Raw genomic sequence first — 27,179 nt, 5'->3', positions numbered from 1 at the left:
GGCTGGGGCCTTCTCTCCACCTGTCCTGTACTGCTGTTCTGAGGAGGCTTTACCCCGGGGACTTCGCGGAGAGACCGGAGCGGCTCCACGTTTGGGCTGGGGCCTACTTCCGCAGGACTTCCAAGGCCTGTGCTGCTGTGCGGAGGAGGTTTTCCCCCGAAAACATCTTGGATGCTGTGCTGGTCTGGGAAAATGGCACCTATCATGATTCTGCTGTGCCTGATGGCTGTTTTGGACAGTGAGAAGTTATCTCGTCATCCTGAGAAGTCGACTGGATTCAGGTCTGTTCTGCCGCGCGCAGTGGGCATCCCCTGCAAAGGATCAGGTTTGTTTCGCGAACGATTTCCAGTTGCCTTGTCTCAGTCAATCAGTTCGGCAAACTATGTTCGCTTTTTTGCTTGCCTGCCATGATGGTTCTTCAGGACTGCTTCTTGAGCTCTAATCACACTTTCGCAGACCTTGCTGGTGATTTTAAAATTAGAGGACAGTTTAGGTGTGTCGATTAAGACAAAAAGATGCCTGGTTTTCTTGTTATTATTGTTATCTGGAAATGTACAACCTAATCCTGGTCCGCCCAGTAGTAGTAGTCAGATCGCTACTCCTGCAGATTTTAAATCTAGTCTGGGTTGGGATTCATCCACTTGAATGTGCGCAGTCTTTTATCTAAACTAGATTTTGTCCGCATTTGGGCAAGCTCGACTGATGTAATTGTTTTATCAGAAACGTGGCTAAATAAATCTATTTTGGCCTCTGACATCTCCTTAAATGGTTACAATGTATATCGTACCGACCTAATAAAGGTGGTGGCGTTGCCATTTATGTGAAGAATAAGTTTAGTGTAACCACGTTGGTTTCCAAATCAATCAGTAAGCAACTTGATTTTTTAGCCTTGAATATTGAAGTGGCAAACGGTCAACAGGTCATGGCGGTGAGCTGTTACAGACCCCCCTCAGCAGTCAAGGACTCTTTGTCTTCGTTAGCAAATCTTTTATCTCAACTTGACTACAAGGAAATAGTGCTATTTAGCGATTTTAACTGGGACTGGTTAACAATAGTGTCAGAGGATTGTAAAAACCTTTGTATCTCATTAAATGTTACTCAGATTGTAGACAGTCCTACTCGCCCAAATACTAAGTCCCCTAATAAATCCTCCTTAATTGATCTAATTTTAACTAATGAATAATTAATTCAACTGTGGGAGTATTTGCAAACGATATGAGTGACCACTGTGTTTCAATTAGGGACACAAAGGTCCAAAAGGGGAAACCTTGCATTATAATAAAGAGATAATTTGTTTTTTGTGGAGCAGGGTTTTGTACATGATCTGTTTGGCTTTGATTGGGGAAAAATCGATCTGTGTAATGATGTTGAAACTGCACGGTCTTATTTTTATGGAAATGATTGATAGACATGCATCCCTGCGTACATTTAGAGTGAAGGGACGAGACAATCCTTGGTTCTCTGCTGAATTGTCTCCTACATGAGAGAAAGAAGTCCTGGGCAAAGGCTAGGCAATCAGGCTCAGAGGTAGAATGGCTTCGATTTAGGCAGCTAAGAAATAGCCTCACATCACAAATCAAAAGTGCCAAGTCTAAATATTATCTGTCAGTTACCACAAAAAACCTAAATAATCCTAGACAATTTTGGAAAGCCATTAAATCCGTAATGAGCTACATCCTTGCCTTACCACAGCATCTGGCACTATATCGGACAGGGCCACTATGTTAAATTGTTTTAATGAGCATTTTGTGTCCTGCAGCTCTCTGTTTGATTCTGTTACTAACTCTGCTTCTGTGAACACCACAGTATGTGACTCTGAACAATGTGGTCTGGAAAACCCTTTCAGTTTTGATCCTTTTACTATTGATGTTGTTCATGAAGCCTTAACCAAGTTAGATCCTAAGAAACTGGCTGGCCTGGACAATGTAGAACCTTTCTTTTTAAAGATAGCTGCAGATTTCATTGCTCCACCTCTGACTACTCTTTTTAACCTCGCCCTCAGCACAAATGCAATTCCAAAAGTATGGAAGTCAGCTCATGTCCTGCCTTTACTAAAAGGTGGGGAGGCCACTTTATTAAATAATGATAGGCCAATCTCTAAATTGTCAGTTCTGGCTAAGGTTCTTGAAAGCCTAGTGAGTGAACAGGTAAAGGAGTTTTTATGTATAAATGACATCCTATGTAAACATCAGTCAGGTTTCAAAAAGCAACATAGCACCATCACTGCCACAATGAAAGTGGTGAATGATATTGCTGGTATTTTAGACAAAAAGCAGAGATATGCAGCTCTGTTTATTGATCATTCCAAAGCGTTCAATACCGTCGATCATCACATCTTGAAGCAGAGGCTGGCCAGTATTGGCATATCCAGCCATGCAGTGGGGTGGTTTGTGAACTACCTCTCTGAAAGGTCCCAATGTGTTCAATTTGATGGGCTGTCTTCTGAGTGGTTAAACATTACAAATGGTGTTCCCCAAGGTTCTGTTTTAGGTCCACTTTTATTCTCCATCTCAACAGTTTAGGTCAAAATGTGGATGGAGCAACTTTACCTTTTTATACGAACAATACCGTGATGTATTGAGTAGGTCCCTCCATCCAGGCTGTTGTTAAATTGCAGGCTGTTTTTTAATATTATTCAGACTCCGCTCTCTGAGCTAAAGCTTCTTTTTTAAATGTTGATAAAAAACTAAGGTAATGCTATTTTCAAAAGCCAAGAAGACACCAGGGACCGCTTTGGATATTGCAAGGAAAAATACTTGAAGTGGTTGTGTTACGTCCCAACTAGGGGAAGAGTAATGCAACACACACCAGTATGGAATTGGTATTAATTATAAGTGTTTATTTAAAACAGCTGTAAACAAAATAGCAGGCAAACAGCCTGAAACAAACAAAGGAGCCAAAAGGGCACAGGTTGACAAATAACCAACTAAAGGAGGACTCTAAAAAGGGAGTCTAAAGACATACAAGGAATATAAATACTATACTAAATAAAGAACAAAACAAAACCTCACTCTAAAAGTGGTACAACTAACACAGAGAATCTATACAACACCACAACTAAACTACAGGCAACCGTCACCGAATCCTAAACTATTCTAAACACTAACTAAGCTACTCTACACTCTAACTAACCACACAAGTTTAACCCCAGAACAGAGAGCAAGTAGCGAGAGGCATCTGTCCACATACAGAGCCTCCAGAATGAGGATTGTCCCCAAGCTTTGTAGTCATCTCCAGCAGGTGTGCGCCGGCTGTGCACTGCGATTGGAGTTCGTCGGGCCCGGCGTGCTCCAATCGCAATCTTCAGGAGGCGGACCAGGAGATGGGAGCCAATACCGGGAGGGCAACCGCACAGCTCATTTACATAGAACACACAGCTGAAAACACTCAGACGATCAGGAAGGCAGCAGCCGTAACACTCCCCCCCTTAAGACACAAACCCACAGGTTTTGTGAACCTAAGCACTCTAACGAAATTCCTAATAACACACATTCATCACAAACTCAACCTGACACACTAACATCACAAACTCAACCTGGACAAGCATCGGCCAACACATTCTCTGAACCCTTTAATGACGGGTGTCTACTGCTGTAGTCCCGCACAATCCGAGCCCATTGCAGGAGACGCTGATTGTGCGTGGACACGCTAGGGCAGAATATGAATGGATCGTAACATGTACACATCACAATTGGCCAAAGGCTGGGTCCAACATCAATCTTAGCATGTTGTAGAGCCAACACTAACACTAAGATCCGATACACGAGCTGACGCTCTCGGGTTACCGGGAGTGTCGAGAAGTCTAGAGGCTTGTCTGAGCCGGCGTGTTGCGCCAGTCTCGCGACATCCTCACGAGGAGGAGGGGGAGCCACAATTTCTGGCTTCTCCTCGGACACAGCTTCATCTGAAGGCACAGGCACAATCACAGGATCAGCTAATGAAACATCAGGGTCACATTTACTTGCCTGTTCGCGTGCGCGTGTAGCCAGGCCAATGCCTTTAGGCGGGGATATATTCTGCCGCTGTTCCTTGCGTTTCAGAGCTGCGCAATTGGCGATGACATGTCCAGGTTTATGACAGTAAAAACACTCCCTCTCTTCTCTGTTCACGTTACACACATTTGCTGGCTGAGTAAATGGTGCGGCTGACACACGGCGGGATCTCTCCGTAGAGACAGGGGAAAACACAGTTTAATGCATCAGCACATACTCATCAGCTAACACAGCGGCAGCAGAGAGAGAGTTTACCCTTTGTTTCTTCACGTACTCCGCAATGCGATCAGGCAAACACTTCTTAAACTCCTCCAACATGATCAATTCTCTCAGAGAAGAATAATCCGTAGCATTACATGAAGCAATCCACTTAGCAAAACACATTCCCTTTTTCCTAGCGAACTCTACGTGCGTTTGATCAGGACTCTTCCTATCGTGTCTAAACTTTTGCCGGTAAGCTTCAGGAACTAACTCATACACTCTGAGGATGGCACCTTTTACTGAGTCATACTGCAGGCTGTCCTCTAACGTGAGAGCCACAACTGCTTCCCGAGCTTTTCCATGTAATTTGCACGTTACCATCAGAGCCCAAACTTCAACCGGCCACCGCAATGCTGTAGCAATGCTCTCGAATGCGCCAAAATAGGCATCCACCTCAGTCTCACAGAATGTTGACACTAGCGAAATATGGTTACTCACGTCAAAGGCAGGTGGAGGAGGTGGAGATGGCAAGTTTCTTCCGGCAGAGTCAAAAGCACCGGATGCGCGCAGTTGGGAGTCTAGCTTCAGCTGACGAATCCGTATCTGGACTTCCTTATCTGCCTCGATTTTCTTTAGCTCCAACTGAAACTGCCTGTCTTGCTCCCTGTCTTTTGCCTCCAACTGAAGTCGGGCGAGGCGGACTTTAAGTTTATTCCCTTCCCGGGAATCTGTACTACCAACCGGAGAGGGTGGACATTTACGAGGCGGCCTGAGCAGTGCTTCACACGGCTCGCCCCCCTCGCTGCCACTACCCTCTGGTTTAGCACGGTCATTTGGCACAGTGAGCTCAGCTTGTGCAGGCCGCACCAGAAAACCCCTTTCCACCAACTCATCCACCACCAGAGCCTTTAACTCTTTTTTTAACAATTGTTTTGCCACTGGGAGACCGAAATGTTGCGCTATCTCATATAAGTCGTTTCTACGACACTGAACTAACTGCTCATGAGAAGGACAGACCAAAAACGACTCCAAATCAAAAGTTGCCATACTCAGCTAAAACTGCACCCAAACCTTACCAAATTGTTTTTAGCTATACACAACCACTTATAACCCCAGGAAAGTAGTTGATATCCCGGACGAGCCCCCATGTATGTTACGTCCCAACTAGGGGAAGAGGAATGCAACACACACCAGTATGGAATTGGTATTAATTATAAGTGTTTATTTAAAACAGCTGTAAACAAAATAGCAGGCAAACAGCCTGAAACAAACAAAGGAGCCAAAAGGACACAGGTTGACAAATAACCAACTAAAGGAGGACTCTAAAAAGGGAGTCTAAAGACATACAGGGAAAATAAATACTATACTAAATAAAGAACAAAACAAAACCTCACTCTAAAAGTGGTACAACTAACACAGAGAATCTTAGTGATGGGACGAGCAACACTGGTGCGTCAGCACTGTGCCGAGAGCCCAAGAGTGAAACCCCGTATTGGTGCGTGTATTGCTTTAAGAACTAATCACGTGACCGATACAGGAAGTGTATCGGTTGAATTTGTTGCGCCAAAGTGTGTTTATAAGGTATCAAACTGCATCAACATGTCGTGGGTTTGTTGGATGGAGTTTTGCTGTTGCGTTATAATGGATCGTTCAAGGAAGTTTTCCCCAGTGTGGAATAATTTTGATCTTCTGACGCCAAACAAGGTAAATCTTTTTCTCCTTTGAGCACTGTTTACTGTTAGTTTTTCCATTATATACCATATGTTTTTTGGGTGGCGCATTGCATTCACTTTGTCGTCACAACGTCACCTGTGATACATATGATAGTCAGTGAAATAGCCTTACAGTTGCTTTATTCATATTATCTTGTTATTAGGAGATCCTGATAGATACCCTATGTCATTGTCATTTTTCTTTGACAAGTGAATGCAGTGCGCCACCTTAGTTGTTACTCTGTTCTGGTAAGTGGTTTGAATAGTTTTCTGATAAATTAAATTTTTATGTCATTGTAGGTGAAGTGTCGGCTCTGTTCTACGGAGCTATCTTACATCAATAAGAGCACTTCATCAATGCTGAGGCATTATAGAGCTCGGCATGGTGGCGATGAAGAATCAGCAGATACCCGTGAGAATACCCCAGGTATGTTGACATGTTCTCCTTATTAACTTTACAGCCCTGGTGGTCTAGTGGGTAAGATTCAGAGCTCACTCCCCAGTGACCTCGGTTCAATTCCCGATCAGGGAAGTTTTCCTCTATTGCATTTCTCTGCTAGATTAACATTGTTTCTAAAAAATAATAATACAGACCTTAAATAAGCTTTTAACGAAATATTTCCTTTTGGCTTGCAGTTCCTAAGCAAGCAGTGGATGAGGCAGTGGTCAACATGATCATCAAAGACTGTCAGCCACTCAGCTTGGTTGAAAATGAGGGATTCAGGGAGCTCTTGAAGCTCATCATACCCTCGTATGTTCTACCAAGCAGGAAGGTATGTTTAAGAAAGGTTATTATTATGTTTTTGTACTATATAACTATATTTTGGTATAAGAATATTTGTATGGTTATTTTCAGACCATCAAGGATTTGGTGAGCCAGAGGTATGAGAAGGAAAAGGAGAAAACAAAAAAGGACCTCCAGAGCGCCGTTGCTGTTAGTTTAACAGCTGATATGTGGACATCCATGAATATGGAGGCATATCTAGCGGTTACTTGCCACTATGTGGACAAAGAAAGCCATGAACTCCATACGTCAGTCTTGGGAGTGCAGCATTTTCCTGAAAAACACACTGCTGAAAACATGGCCACAGTTAAAAAGAGCCTCATGGAGGAGTGGGGCATAGCTGCAAAGGTCAGGTGTCTTGTCACTGATGCAGCAGCAAACATGATTTCATGTGCTCGGATGCTGCAAATACGCCATACCATTTGTATAGCCCATACCATGAATTTAATGGTGAGGAAATCATGTGATCAGGTCGAAACACTTACAGAAATACGTAACAAAACACGACAAATAGTGACGTACTTTCGATCGAGCACTACTGCCAAAGAGAAGCTCACTCAAATACAGCAGCAGCTGGGAACACCGGTCCATAAATTAATCAATGAGGTGCCAACAAGATGGAACAGCACCTACCACATGTTTGAAAGAATGGCTGAGCAGAAGGAGGCAGTCTGGGTGTCACTGGCCTCATTAAAAGGGACATCACTCCACTGACTACGGAAGACTGTGAAACCATTGAAGAGATGCTCAGGGTGCTTGCTCCTTTTGACCAAGCAACAACTGAACTGTCTGAGGAAAAAAGAGTCTCTGGGTCAAAGGTTATTCCCATGCTGAAAATGGTCCACGTTGAGCTTCACCGTCAAGAAAAACAGCTGCTAAACAGCTTGCAGAAAATCTGAGAAAGCGGCTAACAGAATGCATCTCTAGCATGGAATCACTCAGTGTGATGACACTGGCAACACTTTTGGATCCTAGGTTCAAAACAATTGGATTCGTCAGCTCACTGAAGGCAACTGAAGCTGTCAAAAGACTGAAGTTGGAGTGTGCTGACCAAATGAGGAGCCAAGAGCGTGACCCAGCAGAAGAAGGGCCTAGCTCTTCACATGGATCAGAACCCAGTTCAGGTATGAAAACACATTTCTTTCTGTTTATTTGTATATTTCTGTGGCACTTTGTCATGTGATAATATACTTGTGATTATTATTATTATATTTTTTTTAGGGCACAATCTCTGGGAAACATTTGACATGGAGGTTGAGGACAACAAGAGGACCTCCAATGCCACAGCTGATTCGATACTAGAAGTCCAACGCTACCTGGCAGAAAGCAACTTACCCAGAAAACAAGACCCATTGCAATATTGGAAGAGCAACAAAAGAGCGTATCCACACCTTCATGAACTTGCACTGAAATGTCTCTGCTCACCATGTTCATCTGTGCCGTGTGAGAGAGTATTTTCTAAGGCGGGGGAACTGGTATCAAAGAGGAGAAATCGCCTTGGAGCAAAGACACTACAAAAGCTGTTGCTCCTCAATAAAAATGCATAAACAAATCACTTCTTTTCTCAAGTATTTTATTTCATATGATTGAACAGTTAAGTTAACAAAATTGTGTACATAAGTCACAAATTGTAACTCTGAATTGTAACTCAAATTTGCTAAATTTTACATGCCAACTCAGTTTAGCATTTACACAAACAAGGAATTTCTTTACCTGCAATGATTTTCTAACAACTGCAGGGGGCACTATTGGGTGACCGGCGCAGTATCAATACAGTGCCGACACAGTTTGTATAGTGTGTCAATACACTCCTTGAGGTATCATTATCCCATCACTAGAGAATCTATACAACACCACAACTAAACTACAGGCAACCGTCACCGAATCCTAAACTATTCTAAACACTAACTAAGCTACTCTACACTCTAACTAACCACACAAGTTTAACCCCAGAACAGAGAGCAAGTAGCGAGAGGCATCTGTCCACATACAGAGCCTCCAGAATGAGGATTGTCCCCAAGCTTTGTAGTCATCTCCAGCAGGTGTGCGCCGGCTGTGCGCTGCGATTGGAGTGCGTCGGGCCCGGCGTGCTCCAATCGCAATCTTCAGGAGGCGGACCAGGAGATGGGAGCCAATACCGGGAGGGCAACCGCACAGCTCATTTACATAGAACACACAGCTGAAAACACTCAGACGATCAGGAAGGCAGCAGCCGTAACAGGTTGCCTGTTATAAATACGTTGGTATCTGGCTTGATGATTGTTGTTGTAAACAATGTATCATTAAGTATTACTGTAACTTAATTATCTGTTTATTTCCCACTGATTGAATTCACATCTAGCCTCTAATTTCATCTTCCTTAGAACAAACCAAAGTATGTCTCTACAACCATTGGTTTGTAATTAACATGTATGTAAGTTTCAACCGTCTGGTCAAAATTTCTTGTAATGTGAATTTGCTTGCTGAAGACCTTCCTCTTCCCTCCTTCCGTAGTGTATAAAGTATTGGTATTTTCTTTGGATGAGGGCAGGTCTGGTGCTGGCTTCTTGGTGCGAGACTCTGTCCTTTCGGCTGACATAGATTAACTCTGTTAAATGCTTATTGACTTTATTAAATAATACAACTTTGCTTTAAACTTCTATCATTTTTTCATTTCTTGCCAACCTGGTTGTTTCTGTTTTTAAAGTGGAATTTCCTCCACAAACTTGGCGCTGTGAGCAGGGTCAGACTACTGGCGGTGACTCCAAAGAGAACAGACGGCCAACTTAAAAAAAAAAGAAAATTCCTCCCTATCCGGTGAGAAGCTGAACTAGGTAGGAGGACCCGACCAGAGATCTTATCCAGATTTAAGGGAAAGCCTGTGCGGTAAGACAAGAATAGCAATGCTGTCAAAATTATCGCGTTAACGGCGGTAATTAATTGGCTGGGTAGGCTTCACCCATACCAAGAAATGGCTTAGCCCCACCATGAAAAATGATGTTAAAGTAAGAAAAATAAAGTGCGCCAACTCGCGCCGAGAATTGCACAGACAGTAGTTAGTAAGATTGATTTGAGTAGCCACTTTGGAAACACCGAAGACCAGAAACGGTTTTGAAAACTTTTGTCACGTAGTGATCGTCTTCTCAATAGAACATCTTTGATAATGTCTTCTGGCCAATCAGAATCAAGATAACGGCGTGGTGTTGTTGCAGGAAGTCCCGACGGAAAATACTTTTGCTGTAGTACCATGTGTAGAACAGGGGTGCTCCCCACTTCCCACTCATTCAGTTCTCTTTTTCACAGTTCTTCCTCGTTCTAAATCACTCTACCACATAACTGCTACGCAGGTGTGCGTAATCTGAAATGCGTACCGTCACTTGTGTCACAAAGAGCATTTGCGTACCGACGTACTTGTGAAGCTTTTCCAGAAGGCGGTTAGATCACCGGACGACAGAGTCGGTCTCCGTGTGCACAGACAGGGCTGTTAACGTTGGTCTGTACAACGGAATTGTGCCAAAACTACGCCAACCGGCTGCGGAGGGAGACTCGCCCCCTTCACTGGAGAACTGCGCTAAAACAGCTGATCACAACGTTCACACTCTGTAGTCACGCAGTACTCCACTAACTCCCCCCCCCCATAGACTTTCCTGAAGTACTCCCCCGTTGATAGAAATCAACACGTTAGGAATTAAGACCCCACGGTTTGATGATTGATAGGTGTGTGGGCTGTCTTTCATTTTGACACACAGAACAATGTTATAATAAACATACATACTGTATGATAAAATGGATATATCCGCCTTCTTTCATTTATCTTTCCATTCCCACAACAATATATACATAAAGAAATTGCATATTTTGGACATAGTTCGAATGGTGATTAATCATGATTAATACATTTTTAAGCTGTGATTAATCTGATTAACAATTGTAATCGTTTGACAGCCCTAAAGAATAGATAATACTGTTCTTTGTTCAACAATTATTTAACACAATTAAGTGTATTACTGGGAACTCTTTGTAGACAGACGTGTCTAGTTATTATTGCAGTGGTTGTTATTATCTGGTGGATCTGGTTAAAACTTGACCAGATTTTGTTCATCTCACAAGAGGCAAAATAATTATAGAGAGATAATGGGTAGTTTTAACAGTAAAACTGTGTCTGAGGATGATCTTAGTCCAGCAACAGTCTTCTCCTCAATAATGCAAACAATGTTTGACAGAGACAACGATAGTCTAAAACAATGTATTCCAGATTGGAGAGCATATTGTGTTTGGAGGGAAGAAGCAGAATTAAGAGAAAGAAAGAGAATGAGAAAGAACATGTTAGGGAAATGTACGGAGTTGGTCTGTTTCGGCTGAGGGGACGGAGTCTTGCACCGGGAAGTTGGTACAAGATAGAGAAAAGATTGTTTGAAAAACAAAAAGCCGTCTACCGAAAACGTTGTGTCTACATCATCTGACTGAGAGCAAGGGAGGGTGGAACGGACTACAGAGACGGACCAGAATCCACTATTTGCATTGCATTCACAGGTGAAAGCAGCTTTGCCAGTTCCATTGGAGGGATGTCTGCATTCAGTCGAAGAAGGAGACTGGGTCGTGGTGAAGGACTACAAGAGACGGCATTGGAGGAAGCCTATGGACTGGGCCTTTCCAGGTTTTGCTGGTGACCAACTCGGCTGTGAAGGTTGCTGAGAGGATAACTTGGATTCACGCCAGTCACTGCAGGAAGGCGCCACCCTTGGAGGAACATATTATTCCGAAGGATCCACAGGGAAATTTAAATTGAGCTTTGACGACATCCTCGGCTACAAGGGGTTCGGAGCATGGAGTCGATATGGAAGAAATGGAGCCCATTTAGGAGAATGGGGTGTGGCACAAGAGATGGCATTTGCTGCCTAATTCTCATAATCTGCCTCATGTTATGTTCTTTGCTACTGAGGGCGGAGTCACACAAGGAAACAACAGACATTGTTGAAACTATTCCCAACAGAAGCCTCACTGTTACATCAGAAAAACATGATGAGCTACGGAGGCAGAAGAGGAATTTGTATGGGGGGAAGAAGTTGAAGCCTTGGGGATTTGGTGATCCAGGAGAAGGGGATAAGAATTCCTGGTATTCTTTCCTGACTTATCTTGCTAGACAGACAAATTCGGGAAATTCCTCCATTCTGGCAATACAGGGTCCCCCTGTGTCATGGTTTGAGTTATTTTCGCTTAGGTCCACTCCATCAGTGTGTCTGTCAGAAATGTTGGCAGTTGTACATTATTATTTTAGTTTTGATTGGGACTCTGAGGATCTGATGCAGGAGCGACACAGGTGCTCAATGGAAACTCTGAGCTTTTGGAAAATCAGGAAAATGCAAGTGGACAGTGACATTCGAAACTGTATTCTGTGGTATTGTTCGAATTTACAACCTCAGCGTGATCCTGAAAATACTATGTTATCAGAACCAGTAGAGGCTCCTATCCCTAACTGAACAGTTCCCACTTCTCAAAGACTTTGAACATACACATGACAATTTTCCAGTATCTGACTAGTTACCTCCATATCATGACGAATCTGGCCTCCACATAATGAGTTAGACTAACTATTTCCCTTGGCCCAACCACTAAATACATGAAATGTATTTTAGCATTTTTACTTACCCTTTTTATCAGTGTATGATGTGTTTATGTAAAACTCTTGAAATGTATTCATTGATGTCATGATAAATTGTGTAATATGTATTGTGGCCGGTGGTCCGGCCAAAGGGGAAATTGTTGTACTAATTTATCATTAAGTCTAATTTAATCATAAGTATGACTGTATCTTAATTATCTGTTTATTTCCCACTGATTTAATTCACATCTAGCCTCTAATTTAATCTTCCTTAGAACAAACCAAAGTCTGTCTCTGCAACCATTGGTTTGTAATAGGGCCGGGACTCGATTAAAACAATTTATCTAATTAATTAGAGGTTTTGTAATTAATTAATCGAAATTAATCGCATTTTTAATCACATATAAATATTTGACCTGATAACAGTGAGAAGATGTCAATAAAGTGTGCCGTCACACAGAGGTAATTTGAATTGCTTACCGAGGTCCAATGATCCCCAGTCAGGGCAACACATTCGGCTTTCTCCAATAAATTCTCTTTATCTTCCTTTTCATTGTCATAAAGCTGCTGGATTCTTTTTGTCACTGTCTTTCTGCATGGCAGCTCATATGTTGTGTCAGACGATGCAATCTGTAGTACCTTTTGCAGCCCCTTATCTTCTACCACTCCAAGTGGTCTACAGTCGAGTGCAATCCAGTGAGCTGGTTATTTTTTTCAGACGTGGACTTAGTTATCCTGGCCCTGAAACCAGTCATCTGGTTGAGTGTGGGTTGGGTGTGGGTCATACTTGTCAACCCTCCCGATTTTCGCAGGAGACTCCCGATTTCATTGCCCTCTCCCGGTTTCCTCCCGGGGTCATATTTCTCCCGCATTTCTCCCGATTTCTGACAAAATCAGATTTACACACGACTGTTTCCACTCGGACTTTAATACAGCTAAACCATTGTTTGGTTTCCATGGTAACACGTCTCTTTAGTAGCGCGCGCAACTCAAAGTCTGAGAGGGTAAGGCAGATATTCACAGAAAACAGATAAAATAATCGACAACTACTCTACTCTCTGCTCACTCCTTTCCTGTAAAATGCAGGTCCAGTCCACACATATACTCCATCAAGGACGGTGCTACAGGCCGCAAGGCAGTGCACTTACAACTACAATAAGCATGTTAATGTTAATCTAACAGCTCCGGCGATCCACTAGCACCCCCCCCCCGCAAATTTTGCATTTCGAAATGCTCCCGATTTCTGAGGGCAACTATGGTGTGGGTCCTTGTACTCGGAGTCGGGCTAACGTCCACGCTAGCTTCCACGCTAGCTGCTATATGTTTTGCATTGAGGTGATACTTGAGGCTTGATGTGCTGCGGTGATATGCGAATTCCTTTTTGCATACAACCGTGCTCTTATCAACGCTTCCATCTGTCCGTTTTTAAAACAAAATGTCCCATCCAAGGGGCCAACCAAAGCGGTCTCATCAGCTTCTTTTTTCATGTCTGACTATTGTTCACTGTGGTTTGTTGTTGTCTGAAGTCATGAACGTTAGTTGGTGCTCCAGTATAATCGGTACGCCTGAAACTCATCCAGTGAGAAACGTTCCGCAGGGCAAAAATAAGTGCGATTAAAATGCGTTAATTTTTTTAACGCGTTAATGTTTGTGTAATTAATTAATCTTAATTAACGCGTTAAAGTCCCGGCCCTAGTTTGTAATTAACATGTATGTAAGTTTCAACCGTCTGGTCAACACTTCTTGTAATGTGAATTTGCTTGCTGAAGACCTTCCACTTCCCTCCTTTTGTAGTGTATAAAGTATTGGTATTTTCTTTGGATGAGGGCAGTTCTGGTGCTGGCTTCTTGGTGCGAGACTCTGTCCTTTCGGCTGAAATAGATTAACTCTGTTAAATGCTTTTTGACTTTTATTGACTTTATTAAATAACACAACTTTGCTTTAAACTTCTATTATTTGTTCATTTCTTGCCAAACAGGTTGTTTCTGTTTTTAAAGTGGAATTTCCTCCACAATTGTCTCTCGTTTAAACTTCAGGTCATTAATCTGCTTAAAAAGCTGAGGGTTAGGCTAGGTTTCTTTTTCAGAAACAAGTCCTGTTTCTCACTTGAGGCCAGGAAAAGGCCAGTCCCTGTGACCTTTTTACCTGTGCTGGACTGTGATCTGGTTTATATGAATGCACCTGCCCATTACCTGAACAAGTTAGATGCCGCCTATCACAGTGCACTGAGATTTGTTACTAGTTGTAAAGCACTTACTCATCACTGTACCTACTACCCTGTATTCCAGGGCAGGTTTGCCTTCATTTACTGTACGGAGGCTCACTCATTGGTACATGTTCATATATAAAGCCATGTTGGGTAAACTCCCATCTTATATCTGCTCTCTGATCACACAGAGAGTTGCAAGTAGCTATTGCCTGAGATCTAAAAAAATGATGGTTTTGTTAAATGTGCCAAGTGCTAGGACTGACCTAGGGACGAAAGCTTTTATGTGCGTAGCTCCTCTTGCTTGGAACAGTCTGCGAAAATAATGGAAACTGAGCAACTTTGTTCCACTGCCTGTTTTTAAAGCATGGATAGATGCTATGCAATCTCATACTGTTGGTAACTATAAATGTTGATAGGTATGTCAATTGTACACCTGTAACTGTGTTGTATGATGTCCTTTTTTGTTTTTCTGTTGTTTTCTGTTTATATGTCTTCATGTTTAACTTGCTGCTGCAGATCTCCCTTGAAAAAGAGATCGATTGTCTCAATGGGATTCACCTGGTTAAATAAAGGTTTGAAATTAAATTAAAAGCTTGCTTTTTGTTTAAACATTAATACCTGCCTCCTTTTCATTCTGCATTTGGGTCCTGATTTTCTTGCCGCATAGAGTGAACCAGCCTCTATGGTCATGGTTAAGAAAAGTGCCAATGGATGTTGTCAGTAAACAGAAACGCTGTCTCTGGTGTCATACACTGACCCATGACCCTCTGATCTGATCCTTGGTACAACGCCTTCATCCATCTTCAACTGCTTATCCGGAATCGCATCATAGAGCTAAAAGTTCCACTAGGCTCAAACTTCCCTTTCCCTGACACCATTAACCATCTCTGACTGGGGGATACCAAGGCACTCCCAGGCCATTGTAGAGCTATAATCCTTCGACCTGGTCCTCGAGACTTGAACACCCACCTCATGGAGGAAGCCCTGCGGCATCCTTTCTAGGTGCAAAGGAGCAGCGGCTCAACTCTGAGTCTGTACCGGATGACTGAACTTCTCAGTCCTCGGGGGAAGCAATTCTGTCCTACAGGATTCATATTGCAGCCGATTACCCGTCAAACATGTATTAGGTAATGTTGCTATCAAAGCAGTTAACTGATGGGGCTCTCATATCCACATACTTCTTAATATATTCAATACAGATGCTGCTCTTTGGAACAATATGATTATATGTGTTTCCGTAGAATACATTGGTGATGATATAGCAGCAGTATCAGTCCTGCCTTTCTGTCTCTGGAACACAGCTGTCAGCTAAGTCCTGGACTTCCACTGGTACCATGTAAACCATTGCTAGCTGTTCCATGGTCGGGTCGTCGGCGACTAAACCGGCTCCCCCACCTGGCCTCGGTCTTGTGTGGAGGGTGATGGAGACACCCAGCAGGACTAAATACAAAACCTGTCAAAGGGCGGATGAGCTCCTCGTGAGCCAACGGCCATCTCCTGCAGCCAATGTTGGCGCCAATGTATTGACCTCTGTCTTTCCTTGGAGTCCTGTCAGCGGAGGCCAAGTGTGGTTCCTGCAGCTTGGGCAACGCTGGAGCCCTCATTCCCGCCCGGGCAAGTGCAATGGAGAGGACACTTCATCGCGGCGGCGTAAAGACGCCGGGGAAACAACACGGCAGAGCGACAGTCTACGGGTTATAAGCTCCAGTCAGATTGGCGTAAGACGGATCGCCACGGGTCGTCTGCGTCGGTGGGAGGGGTCATCATGCCCCAATGGTCATCAACCGCCCGCCTCAAGCCAGGCAGCCCCTGGCCAGTTGGGTTCTGACCCGCCACGTCTATTGCTTCGATGGGGTGGTCGCAGCAACCATGGACGTTAAAATCTCACCTACCAATCAAAGAAAAACTAAAAACCGTAATAAAGAGCGGAATTCAAATTTTAATTTAAATGTACATCTCCGGCTGGGAAGCTGGAATATTCGTACCATGTGTCCGGGATTCACTACGGATCCAGACTGCAACGTACAAAGACAAGGTGCAACACGCAAAACAGCACTGATCGACCGGGAGCTGGCCAAGCTTGCAGTCGACGTCGCCGCGCTACAGGAAACCAGACTAGCCGATTCTGGTTCTATCAAAGAGCAAAACTACACTTTCTTCTGGATGGGAAAAGCCAAAGATGAACACCGCACACACGGCGTAGGCTTTGCAGTGTCCAACAAGCTGGTGAAAGAGTTTGACACCCCTGTCTGTGTGTCAGAAAGGATAATTTCCCTGACGCTCAAGCAATCTGCCAGCCCAATACATCTGATATGTGCCTACGCCCCCACACTGCCGAGTGAAGCTGCGGTTAAGGACCAGTTCTATGAAAGCCTGGCTGGCATCTTGAACAAGATTCCCCCTGAGGACTGCGTGATGCTGCTCGGCGATTTCAATGCTCGTGTCGGCGCCGATTATCTATTATGGCCGGATGAAATCGGTCACTTTGGTGTTGGGAAAATCAACGAAAACGGACAGCGAGTTCTCGAGCTGTGCAGTCAACATGGGCTCTGCATCGCAAACACTTGGTTCCAGCAGAAGCAACGTCGGCAGGTGACATGGATGCATCCACGGTCCAAGCACTGGCACCAGCTAGACTTAGCTTTGGTCAGAAGACGTGACATTGGCCTAGTCAGATGCTCCAGAACTTACCACACTGCTGATGGTGATACCGACCACTTGTTTCTTCTAACCCAGATGAACATGCCTAAACGAAAACCTACCCCAAGACAAAAAAAGAAGCTGCGCCTAAACACCGCAAGAATGAAATGCGCAGAAAATGTCATGGCATTCCGGAAGTCGTTTGCAAAGAAGATGGCTGCAAGAAGTACCGGCACAGGACCAGAAGAGAACTGGCAGAGCTTGCGAGCTGCTATGCATGACGCGGCAACTGAATCTTTTGGCACGAAAAGGCCGCCGCAAGAAGACTGGATGGCCGAAAATGCTGTAGTCCTGGAACCGTTGTTCTCTGCCAAGAACAAGGCGCACAAAGTCTACAAGCAACGTGCAACACAGATTTCTCTCACTGCACTCAAGGATGCGCAGCGTGAACTTCAGAGGACAGCTCGATCCTGTGCTAACCAGTACTGGAACAAGCTCTGCGATGACATCCAACAGGCTTCAGACACTGGTAACCTGCGGGAACTGTACAGGGGCCTGAACAAGGCTATTGGGCCGAGAGCAAAGAAGGTTTGTCCGCTGAAGTCTGCAGAAGGAGCACTGATCACTGACACAGGGCAACAGATGTCACGATGGGTTGAGCACTACTCAGAGCTCTATGGCAAACCAAGGAGCATCATCCACGTGGCTTTGGCCTCAACACCCAGCTTTGACATCAATGCTGAGCTGGACAACTTGCCAACCATGGAAGAGCTAGTGAACGCGCTGAAGCACACTGCTGAGGGCAAAGCTGCGGGCACGGACGGCATCCCGGCTGATCTCCTCAAATGTGACAGCTGCTTACTGCCGCACATGCACAAGCTGCTCTGTCAATGCTGGCAAGCGGGCTCTTTCCCATCGGACATGAAGGACGCCAAGATAATCACGCTTTACAAGAACAAAGGCAACAAAGGGGACTGTAACAACTACCGTGGCATTTCGCTACTGAGCGTACTTGGCAAGGTTTTCTCCAGAATTCTGCTGGTGCGGCTCCAGAAACTGGCCGCTCGCGTATACCCAGAGTCACAGTGCGGGTTTCGAAGTGGCCGATCAACAACAGACATGGTCTTCACGGTGCGCCAGGTGCAAGAAAAGTGCAGAGAGCAAAACAAACCACTGCACATGGCGTTTGTCGACCTGACGAAGGCGTTCGACATGGTGAGTCGGGAAGGACTGTTCGCCATCTTGCAAAAACTCGGCTGCCCACCGACACTGCTCGGGCTGGTCAAATCGCTTCACGAGGATATGTCAGCAACAGTTTTCTTTGAAGGATCTACTTCAGACAGCTTCTCCGTTCGCAGTGGAGTCAAACAAGGCTGCGTGTTAGCGCCCATGCTCTTCGGCATCTTCTTCTCTGTTGTGCTGCATCATGCATTCAGCGATCACGTGGACGAAGACGGCGTTTTCCTGCACACGCGGTCAGATGGGAAGCTGTTTAATCTGGCCCGACTGCGCGCGAAAAGAAAGGTACGGAAGGTGCTAGTTTGTGAGCTCTTATTCGCGGACGATGCAGCTCTGGTGTCTCACAGTGCAGCTGGTCTACATCGCCTGATGGACAGATTCAGTGCAGCATGCTCTGAATTTGCACTGATCATCAACATCAAAAAGACAGTTGTTATGCACCAAGAAGGAAGCGCAGCGTCACCGGTAATGGTGAACGAGCATGTGCTGGAGACTGTTGACCAGTTCACGTATCTTGGCTCAACAATCAGCAGTGACCTGTCATTGGTTAAGGAGATTCAGACTCGTATCGGCAAAGCCGCAACGTCTTTCAGTCGTTTGCGCTCAAGAGCCTGGAGCAATAAATACCTCACCGAGCGCACTAAGACACGCATCTACCAATGTTGCGTGGTCAGCGTCCTGCTGTATGGTTCCGAGGTGTGGTCAACTTAAGCGCGGCACGAAAGAGAGCTAAATGCTTTTCACATGCGGTGCCTGCGCAACATCCTCGGGATCACATGGCGGGACAAGGTCATGAACGAGGCGGTGCTGGCGTGTACGGGCAGCAAGTCAATGTTCCAAACACTGAAGGTCAGGAGGCTGCGGTGGCTTGGTCCCCTTCGCAGAATGCCAGATAGCCGCCTGCCAAAGGACATCTTATACAGCGAGCTGAGTGCTGGTTCCAGAGGCAGAGGACGACCACTGCTGCGCTTCAAGGATGTCGTAAAACGTGACATGAAGGCCCTGGACATTGCGACGGATAACTGGGAGAGGCTGGCGGAGGACCGGACGAAGTGGCGCCAGCAGCTGCGCGAAGGTGGTGACAGACTTGACAAAGACTGGATTCGTGGACTTGCTCAAAAACTTGGATATACTGTATCTCTCTGATTGCACTGTACAATCTCTTGTAGATTTTTCTTGCCAATAAATAAATCAGTCCTGCCTTTCTGTCTCTGGAACACAGCTATTGAAGCCAGTAATACAAAACATTCTAAATGAACCTCTGTCAGAAACATTAACAAACAAGACAAGAAAAACATCATCTGTCCCTCTCTGCCATGCCTGGTGTATCTTTCTCTGCTTCTGTAAGAAATTCAAATCAATATGATACGTGAATATTAAATGAATGCACCGTTTTATTTTACATGACGTCACTTCCGGTTTTACGTTATCTATGTTTTCAGCCGTTAGCAAGTATTAAATCAAAAGTCATGAATGAGAATATGAGGAGAAAATGCTTGTGGAGTTGTGAAACAAACACACAACGTCTAAATCCCCTTATTTGATGCAATATCAATCCAGAGGAAAAAAGCCGGGAGGAAGATCCGCCCATCGTCGAAGCAGCCAATGGGAAGAGGAGAAAGGGATTATATATATACATATATATATATATATATATATACAGTGGGGCAAAAAAGTATTTAGTCAGCCACCAATTGGCTGACTAAATACTTTTTGGGATCATTGTCATGCTGAAAGACCCAGCCACGTTTCATCTTCAATGCCCTTGCTGAAGGAAGGAGGTTGTCAATCAAAATCTCACGATACATGGCCCCATTCAATTCTTTCCTTTACACGGATCAGTCGTCCTGGTCCCTTTGCAGAAAAACAGCCCCAAAGCATGATTTTTCCACCGCCATGTTTCACAGTAGGTATGGTGTTCTTTGGATGCAACTCAGCATTCTTTCTCTTCCAAACACGTCTAGTTGAGTTTTTACCAAAAAGTTCTATTTTGGTTTCATCTGACCATATGACATTCTCCCAATCCTCTTCTGGATCATCTAAATGCTCTCTAGCAAACTTCAGACGGGCCTGGACATGTACTGGCTTAAGCAGGGGGACACGTCTGGCACTGCAGGATTTGGGTCCCTGGCGGCGTAGTGTGTTACTGATGGTAGCCTTTGTTACTTTGGTCCCAGCTCTCTGCAGGTAATTGACTAGGTCCCCCCGTGTGGTTCTGGGATTTTTGCTCACCGTTCTTGTGATCATTTTGACCCCACGGGGTGAGATCTTGCGTGGAGCCCCAGATCGAGGGAGATTATCAGTGGTCTTGTATGTCTTCCATTTTCTAATAATTGCTCCCACAGTTGATTTATTCACACCAAGCTGCTTACCTATTGCAGATTCAGTCTTCCCAGCCTGGTGCAGGTCTACAATTTTGTTTCTGATGTCCTTTGACAGCTCTTTGGTCTTGGCCATAGTGGAGTTTGGAGTGTGACTGTTTGAGGTTGTGGACAGGTGTCTTTTATACTGATAACGAGTTCGATCAGGTGCCATTTATACAGTTAACAAGTGGAGGACAGAGGAGGCTCTTAAAGAAGACGTTACAGCTCTGTGAGAGCCAGAAATATTGTTTGTTTGTAGGTGACCAAATACTTATTTACAATTAATTCATTAAACATCCTACAATGTGATTTCCTGGATTATTTCGCCCCATTCTGTCTCTCATAGTTGGAGTGTACCTAGGATAAAATTACAGGCCTCTCTCATCTTTTTAAGTGGGAGAACTTGCACAATTGGTGGCTGATTAAATACTTTTTTGCCCCACTGTATATATATACACACACTGCACGCGGATTCACGGGCTCTCTTTCTGTACACAGCGCTGTGAAGACTTGCTTGTTTGATCCAATACAACGATACTTTATTAAATTACTTCTTTGAACTTTCCGAGACTCCATTCGTCTCCTTTTTAACTTTCTCCTGGCTACGAAACAAAGAATACATCTTCACTTCCTCTCCTTCTTCCAAAACGTACATTTCTTGCAGATTCTGTATTTGTCATGGTTGCCTCTGTGTTTAACAGCCATGACCCTATAATTTTATCCAGGGTTTGCTAGTGTTTCCCCTTCCATGGTTCTATTACAATTTCCAAACGTAGGCATTCAGGTGCATTCCCGGTTATTGACAATTCGACCCCGAACATGTTTTGTCTGTGTGTTGGCATGGTTTCCCCTCCTGCTCATCATGCATGCCTGCAATCAGCTCTCCATGTCCTCAGTGTGCTCAGCTGCCTCTCATCAGCTCACCTTTTACCAACACGGCTCTTCAACAGATTGTTGTTTCAACCTTATTGAACTCAAGCTCCTTTCACACATACCTTGCAACCATGAAATTATCTTGATATTACCCAGAGGAGCTGTTTGTGAAAACAAATGTCGGAATCATTTTGACCGGAGATCTTTCAGACTTTTTGCTGCCAGCAGTGTGTGTGTAAAGTCCAATTTGGCTAATCCGAGTATAGAGTTCAAACCCCTAACCCTAAACCCTTATTGTCCAAAAAGTGTGATACCAGAAGAAAAATAACCTAGGGCAAGTAGGTCTTGCAGCAAACAAACAATTAAGGTTAGGAAAATATCTCAAGGGGGGTTTTTGTGCAGTGAAGTGGGTAGACTGTGAGATTGGAGCTAGACCCATCTCCAAGCTTAAAGAAGAATTGTCATTCAAACAAAAATATCTAACTGGAGAGACCCAGAAACCTTACCACGTATTTACCTGGAAGTCATGTGAGAGTTCAGGACAGAGGCGGCTGTACTGTGGCAGCAGCTCTTTGGGTCTGTCCGGGTCGGGACGGAAACGAAGTTTGTTCAGGTCAGTCTCCAAATCATCATCCTGGAAAGAAAGAGTTAAACAGAAACGTACTCAAAGACTTTTAAATTGGACAAGTATTTGGGCAATTAAAGTGTCTTGAACCAGACAATGAATTGAAGAACGACCACTCCAGCACAACCGCTGGAGTGGTACGAACCTCATGCTCCACAACTATTAACCAAATGCTTGAGGACTTGTTGCTGTCACTGTGGCATTTTCCGTTTTCGACCTGCATATTATACTGGCATATTTTTCACCATGATCCTACTCACATATGACAACTTAATTAGCATATGTAATGAGAGGAACCGATAGCCAGTAGATCAGGTAAAAACATTTTTTTTTAAAACAACAACTGAAAAACTGCTTATGCTGCCATTCAAAACTTCAATGATGGAAAACCAGGGGTCATTAAAGTATGGTTGAAAAATGAATAGTATGTCATATAAAATTATATATAATACTTTATAAAACGGACAAGTCAAATCAATCAATCTGATTGGTTCTTAGCCGTGATATACTGAGCGTATACCACGGGTAGAATTGTAGTTACTTTTCACGACAAGTCAGTATCCCTCCGCGTCTGAGAAATACTGTATACAGTTGGGCTGAAAGCTTTTCAAACTGGGACAAGAAAACAGCGGAGAAGTAACAGGGCAGAAACCCTCCTTTTTACGCAGCGGTCCAGACATAGACATCAAACGGCAAAACATATTCAGTGTGCAGTTCCTTTGGCATTAGGGCAGGGATATCTAGATAATTTTCAAGGTTTGACATCATGAATTGTGCTACTTTTAAAGCAAGCAACGATGTCTTCAAATCAGTAATCAAAAAGGTCCGCAAAAACGCTATCAACCAATCATATTGCTTGATTTGACTTGTCCGTTTTATAAATATACATTTATTCCGTTACGAAACAAACTTACAAAGCATAAAATGGAAACATTTAAGATTAACTTCGACCTCCGGGGGGGGTCTTACTATGGAGGAGTGGATTGACGAGTGCCTATCTCCAGAAAAAAAGCACCTAAACGACGACATGCAGAGCTACGTGAAGAGCAGGTAGACCAACTGGAAAAGTACCACCATTCAAAAGCTTTCTGATGCGGGTCTTGAAACAAAGCAGAGAAATTATGACCGTTAGTTGCCACAGGTGCGAAAGCTCTCTCCAAGCCGAATCTCGGGGACCGGAGAAAGTGGAGCAATATTCTCCCCACGCCAAGCAACAGCCCTAGAACAACCTCAACCAATACAAGTAACCACGTAAGCCATTCTACTGATGCTGGACAGTTTTTCAGTGGGTGCCCAATAAACGGCAACATATACAATGTAAATAAATAGCCAAATAATGGATCAACGCTCTCTGTCTAATATGTTCGCTAGCTGTTAGTGTTGTTGAATAGCATGTTTTGTGCAGAAGGCAATGGAAGGACTATTTATTTTGAACATCATTATTTACTAATAAAAACTATTTAAATTAGAGTGTGTATTTTTCTTTCATATTGCCACACTTGGTAACCGTTTTATAAAAGCAATAGCTCACTTTTGAGCTTCGCGTCGGGCCGAACCACGCCCCTTAGCTGTGATATAATGAGCATATACCACGGCCTGTCGTGAGCTATTGCTTAAGTATATAATAGAGCAATAACGCAAAAAATAGAGAATGAATATCATCTTTTAAAACAGCTTCTGTATGTCATAGACGTTTTGCTTCCTATGTCTACACAAGAGTCGTAGCATTAGCATCATGCTAGCATAGCAGCAGATATTGTTGTTGTATTTAAGTTATTAAACATAATCTCTAACTCATAGGTAACCATAAAGACTAAATGGTACGGTCAAGTCAAACCTGATTTTTTCCCTCAGACCAAATATGTTGTACCAGTGTTTTCCTAAGATCTTTGACAATAAAAACATTTGGTTAAAGTTTGTACATATACAGTATGGGCCATTCTACCGAATGGGCCGGTCAGGTCAGGCTGTCAGGTTGGAACATTTTTGAAATGTTGCTTGTTTTTTTCCCAAAACGTTGTCCATATTTTGCACCATATCTAAATTACACATACCTAGTAAAAGAACCGTACATTTTTATATTGTTTTTTCAGACTGTATTGGAATGTTCTTCCTCTACCAAAAATGGTCACGACCGAAACATAGTACACACACTGTAGTCAAAAGGTATTATATTAACCTGTTAAGATTGTTTTACCTATTTTAACAAATATTTGAGGGTTTTCACAATTAGATCAATACAATTTAATTTTTAATCAAATTTCAAAGTTCAATTTATACAATTCATAAAAATCTCCAAACAATTTTTCTTTGTAAAATGCATAATACTGATCATATTGATTGCAGAGTTGATGATTGTTGAAATTGAACATTCATTAAACCAATCAGTATCATATCGTTTTATTTGATAAGTCAATATACTTACATACATATATATCCTACTAGTGTTTAGGTAGTCGTCGGAAACAGTACCGAAGGAGTGGCAGACCGGGGTGGTGGTTCCCCTTTTCAAAAAGGAGGGTTCAGAGGGTGTGTGCCAATTACAGAGGCATCACACTACTCAGCCTCCCCGGGAAAGTTTACTCTAAGGTACTCGAAAGGAGGGTCAGGCCGATCGTCGAACCTCAGATTGAGAAGGAACAATGCGGATTCCGTCCTGGTCCTGGAACGACGGATCAGCTTTTTACTCTCGCAAGGATCCTGGAGGGGGCCTGGGAGTACGCTTATCCGATTTGGAGAAGGTGTATGACCGAGTTCCCAGGGAGTCACTGTGGGAGGTGCTGCAGGAGTATGGGGTGAGGGGATCTCTACTCAGGGCCATCCAATCTCTGTACTCCCAAAGCGAGAGCTGTGTCCGGGTCCTCGACAGTAAGTCGGACCCATTTCCGGTGAGGGTTGGCCTCCGCCAGGGCTGCGCTTTGTCACCAATCCTGTTTGTAATATACATGGATCGGATTTCGAGGCGTAGTCGTGGGGGAGGGGGTCTGCAGTTCGGTGGACTAAGGATTGCACCACTGCTTTTTGCAGATGATGTGGTTCTAATGGCTTCATCGGTCTACGACCTTCAGCACTCACTGGATTGGTTCGCAACCTAGTGTGAAGCGGCTGGGATGAGGATCAGCACCTCCAAATCTGAGGCCATGGTTCTCAGCAGGAAACCGATGGACTGTCCACTCCAAGTAGGGAATGAGTCCTTACCCCAAGTGAAGGAGTTCAAGTATCTCGGGGTCTTGTTCTCGAGTGAGGGAACGATGGAGCGTGAGATGGGCCGGAGAATTGGAGCAGCGGGAGCGGTACTGGAGTCGCTTTACCGCACCGTTGTGACGAAAAGGGAGCTGAGCCAGAAGGCAAAACTCTCTGTCTACCGGGCAATTTTTGTTCCTACCCTCACCTATGGTCATCAAGGATGGGTCATGACCGAAAGAACGAGATTGCGGATACAAGCGGCCGAGATGGGTTTTCTCCGCAGGGTGGCTGGTGTCTCCCTTAGGGATAAGGTGAGAAGTTCAGTCATCCGGGAGGGACTTGGAGTTCAACCGCTCCTCCTTCGCGTCGAAAGGAGCCAGTTGAGGTGGTTCGGGCACCTAGTAAGGATGCCACCTGGGCGCCTCCCTAGGGAGGCGTTCCAGGCACGTCCAGCTGGGAAGAGACCAATGGGTAGACCTAGAACCAGGTGGAGGGATTATATCTCTTCGCTGGCCTGGGAGCGCCTTGGGATCCCCCAGTCAGAGCTGGTTGATGTGGCCAGGGAAAAGAAAGTTTGGGGCTCTCTGCTGGAACTGCTACCCCCGCGACCCGACCACGGATAAGCGGGAGAAGATGGATGGATGGATGGATGGATGTTTCGGTAGTGACCACAGTATTTAGTTCTCAAGGTTGTATCATATTCCCTCAACCTTATTGCTTAATCTTTACTCATAACATGCCTTATGTTGAAGTGTGATTGTTTGAAGCTACTGACCCAGAATCAGCACTTTAGTAACAGGCTGAAATAGAGGGGGATGAGGCTAGAATGGGTGATCTGTTTGGTATTTTGTGCAAAAAACTTCATAGAAATGTTTTTTATATATCTGAGACCTATAATATATGCCTACAAATAGTATAATAAGAGACCTTTAAAGTAACACACTGATTTTCAGACTTTAAAACACACTTATTTCAAAACTATGGGATTTATCTGCTTACCATTCCATTTTGTCACTACCGTAACCATATGTTTCAGTAGTGTGTATTCTAGCTAAAATTGAGCATAACTAAAGAATGCTAGCAAGTACATGGCTAGCATACACGTTTTTGAAGAGGTTTACACACATAAAAACTAGGGCTGTCAGTCGATTAAAATATTTAATCGCGATTAATCGCATGATTGTCCATAGTTAATCGCAAATTAATCGCACATTTTTATCTGTTCTAAATGATACTTAGAGGGATATTTTTCAAGTTTTTAATACTCTTATCAACATATGAGTGGACAAATATGCTTTATGCAAATGTTTGTTATTATCATTTGATCAATGACAAATATTCTCATGAATATTAAACATAACAACCTCTGAACATTACAAATATTCGCCTCAATTCAACCTGGAACCTCTCTCATACAATACAATGTAAATGTGTGTGTGTGTGTGTGTGTGTGTGTGTGTGTGTGTGTGTGTGTGTGTGTGTGTGTGTGTGTGTGTGTGTGTGTGTGTGTGTGTGTGTGTGTGTGTGTTTGTGTGGAGAGACACTGTGATGGATCATTGGAGCTATGTGCAACTCAAGGCATATGCTCGAACGGGAGCTGCGTGAACGCTGCAATCATTATCACTATCCGTGCTGAGTGTGCAATGTCCCACTGTCTGGCTGCCTGCATAAAGTCAAGTGCTCGGCGCGGTTGTCGGCGAAATGTCGCTCCTCTATTTTCATTGAAAAAGCTCCTTATATCCGTTAGCGCAGCTAGCTAGCACCAGATGCTAAC

General features: G+C 44.0%; 3 protein-coding genes across 7 annotated transcripts in view; 1 reads left to right on the top strand and 2 right to left on the bottom strand.

Annotated features, from left to right (window-relative positions):
- Nucleotides 1–27,179, bottom strand: part of agbl1 (AGBL carboxypeptidase 1) — a 181,334-nt gene that overhangs the window by 53,233 nt on the left and 100,922 nt on the right. For all 4 annotated transcript variants that reach the window (XM_079684749.1, XM_079684750.1, XM_079684751.1 and 1 more), the window contains one exon: nt 22,112–22,228. In XM_079684749.1, coding sequence (XP_079540875.1) covers nt 22,112–22,228 — 117 coding nt within the window. The remainder of the gene's footprint in view (nt 1–22,111; nt 22,229–27,179) is intronic.
- Nucleotides 2,813–5,527, bottom strand: LOC307041391 (uncharacterized protein). The gene is made up of 2 exons (XM_079684768.1): nt 3,786–5,527; nt 2,813–3,377 (listed from the first exon to the last, which is right to left on the bottom strand). The coding sequence occupies exon 1, from the start codon at nt 5,238–5,240 to the stop codon at nt 4,191–4,193; it is 1,050 nt and encodes a 349-aa protein (XP_079540894.1). The 5' UTR covers nt 5,241–5,527; the 3' UTR covers nt 2,813–3,377; nt 3,786–4,190.
- On the top strand, nt 5,624–8,244 carry LOC307041387 (zinc finger BED domain-containing protein 4-like). Of its 2 annotated transcripts, XR_013808731.1 has the most exons (5): nt 5,624–5,897; nt 6,206–6,332; nt 6,542–6,678; nt 6,762–7,813; nt 7,911–8,244. XR_013808731.1 is itself a non-coding variant. In XM_079684759.1 (4 exons), exons 1-4 carry the CDS (start codon nt 5,625–5,627, stop codon nt 7,401–7,403), a joined length of 1,179 nt encoding a protein of 392 aa, XP_079540885.1. In that variant the 5' UTR covers nt 5,624; the 3' UTR covers nt 7,404–8,244. The 2 variants fall into 2 exon arrangements, 1 of the variants encoding a protein (XP_079540885.1); XM_079684759.1 differs by having other exon boundaries at nt 6,762–8,244.

This window comes from Notothenia rossii, assembly GCF_949606895.1.
Source record: "Notothenia rossii genome assembly, chromosome: 5".
Taxonomy (NCBI): Eukaryota; Metazoa; Chordata; class Actinopteri; order Perciformes; family Nototheniidae; genus Notothenia; species Notothenia rossii.
Note: the sequence above shows the minus strand (reverse complement) of the source record. Positions and strands in the feature narration are given on the sequence as shown.

What these genes read in the sequence shown, in the direction of transcription:
- LOC307041391 (XM_079684768.1), bottom strand. Translation starts at nt 5,240, where the DNA reads ATGGCAACTTTTGATTTGGAGTCGTTTTTGGTCTGTCCTTCTCATGAG.
- LOC307041387 (XM_079684759.1), top strand. Translation starts at nt 5,625, where the DNA reads ATGGGACGAGCAACACTGGTGCGTCAGCACTGTGCCGAGAGCCCAAGA. An exon ending in ATCTTCTGACGCCAAACAAG is followed by an intron (nt 5,898 to 6,205) that starts GTAAATCTTTTT and finishes ATGTCATTGTAG; the next exon opens with GTGAAGTGTCGGCTCTGTTC. An exon ending in TACCCGTGAGAATACCCCAG is followed by an intron (nt 6,333 to 6,541) that starts GTATGTTGACAT and finishes TTTGGCTTGCAG; the next exon opens with TTCCTAAGCAAGCAGTGGAT.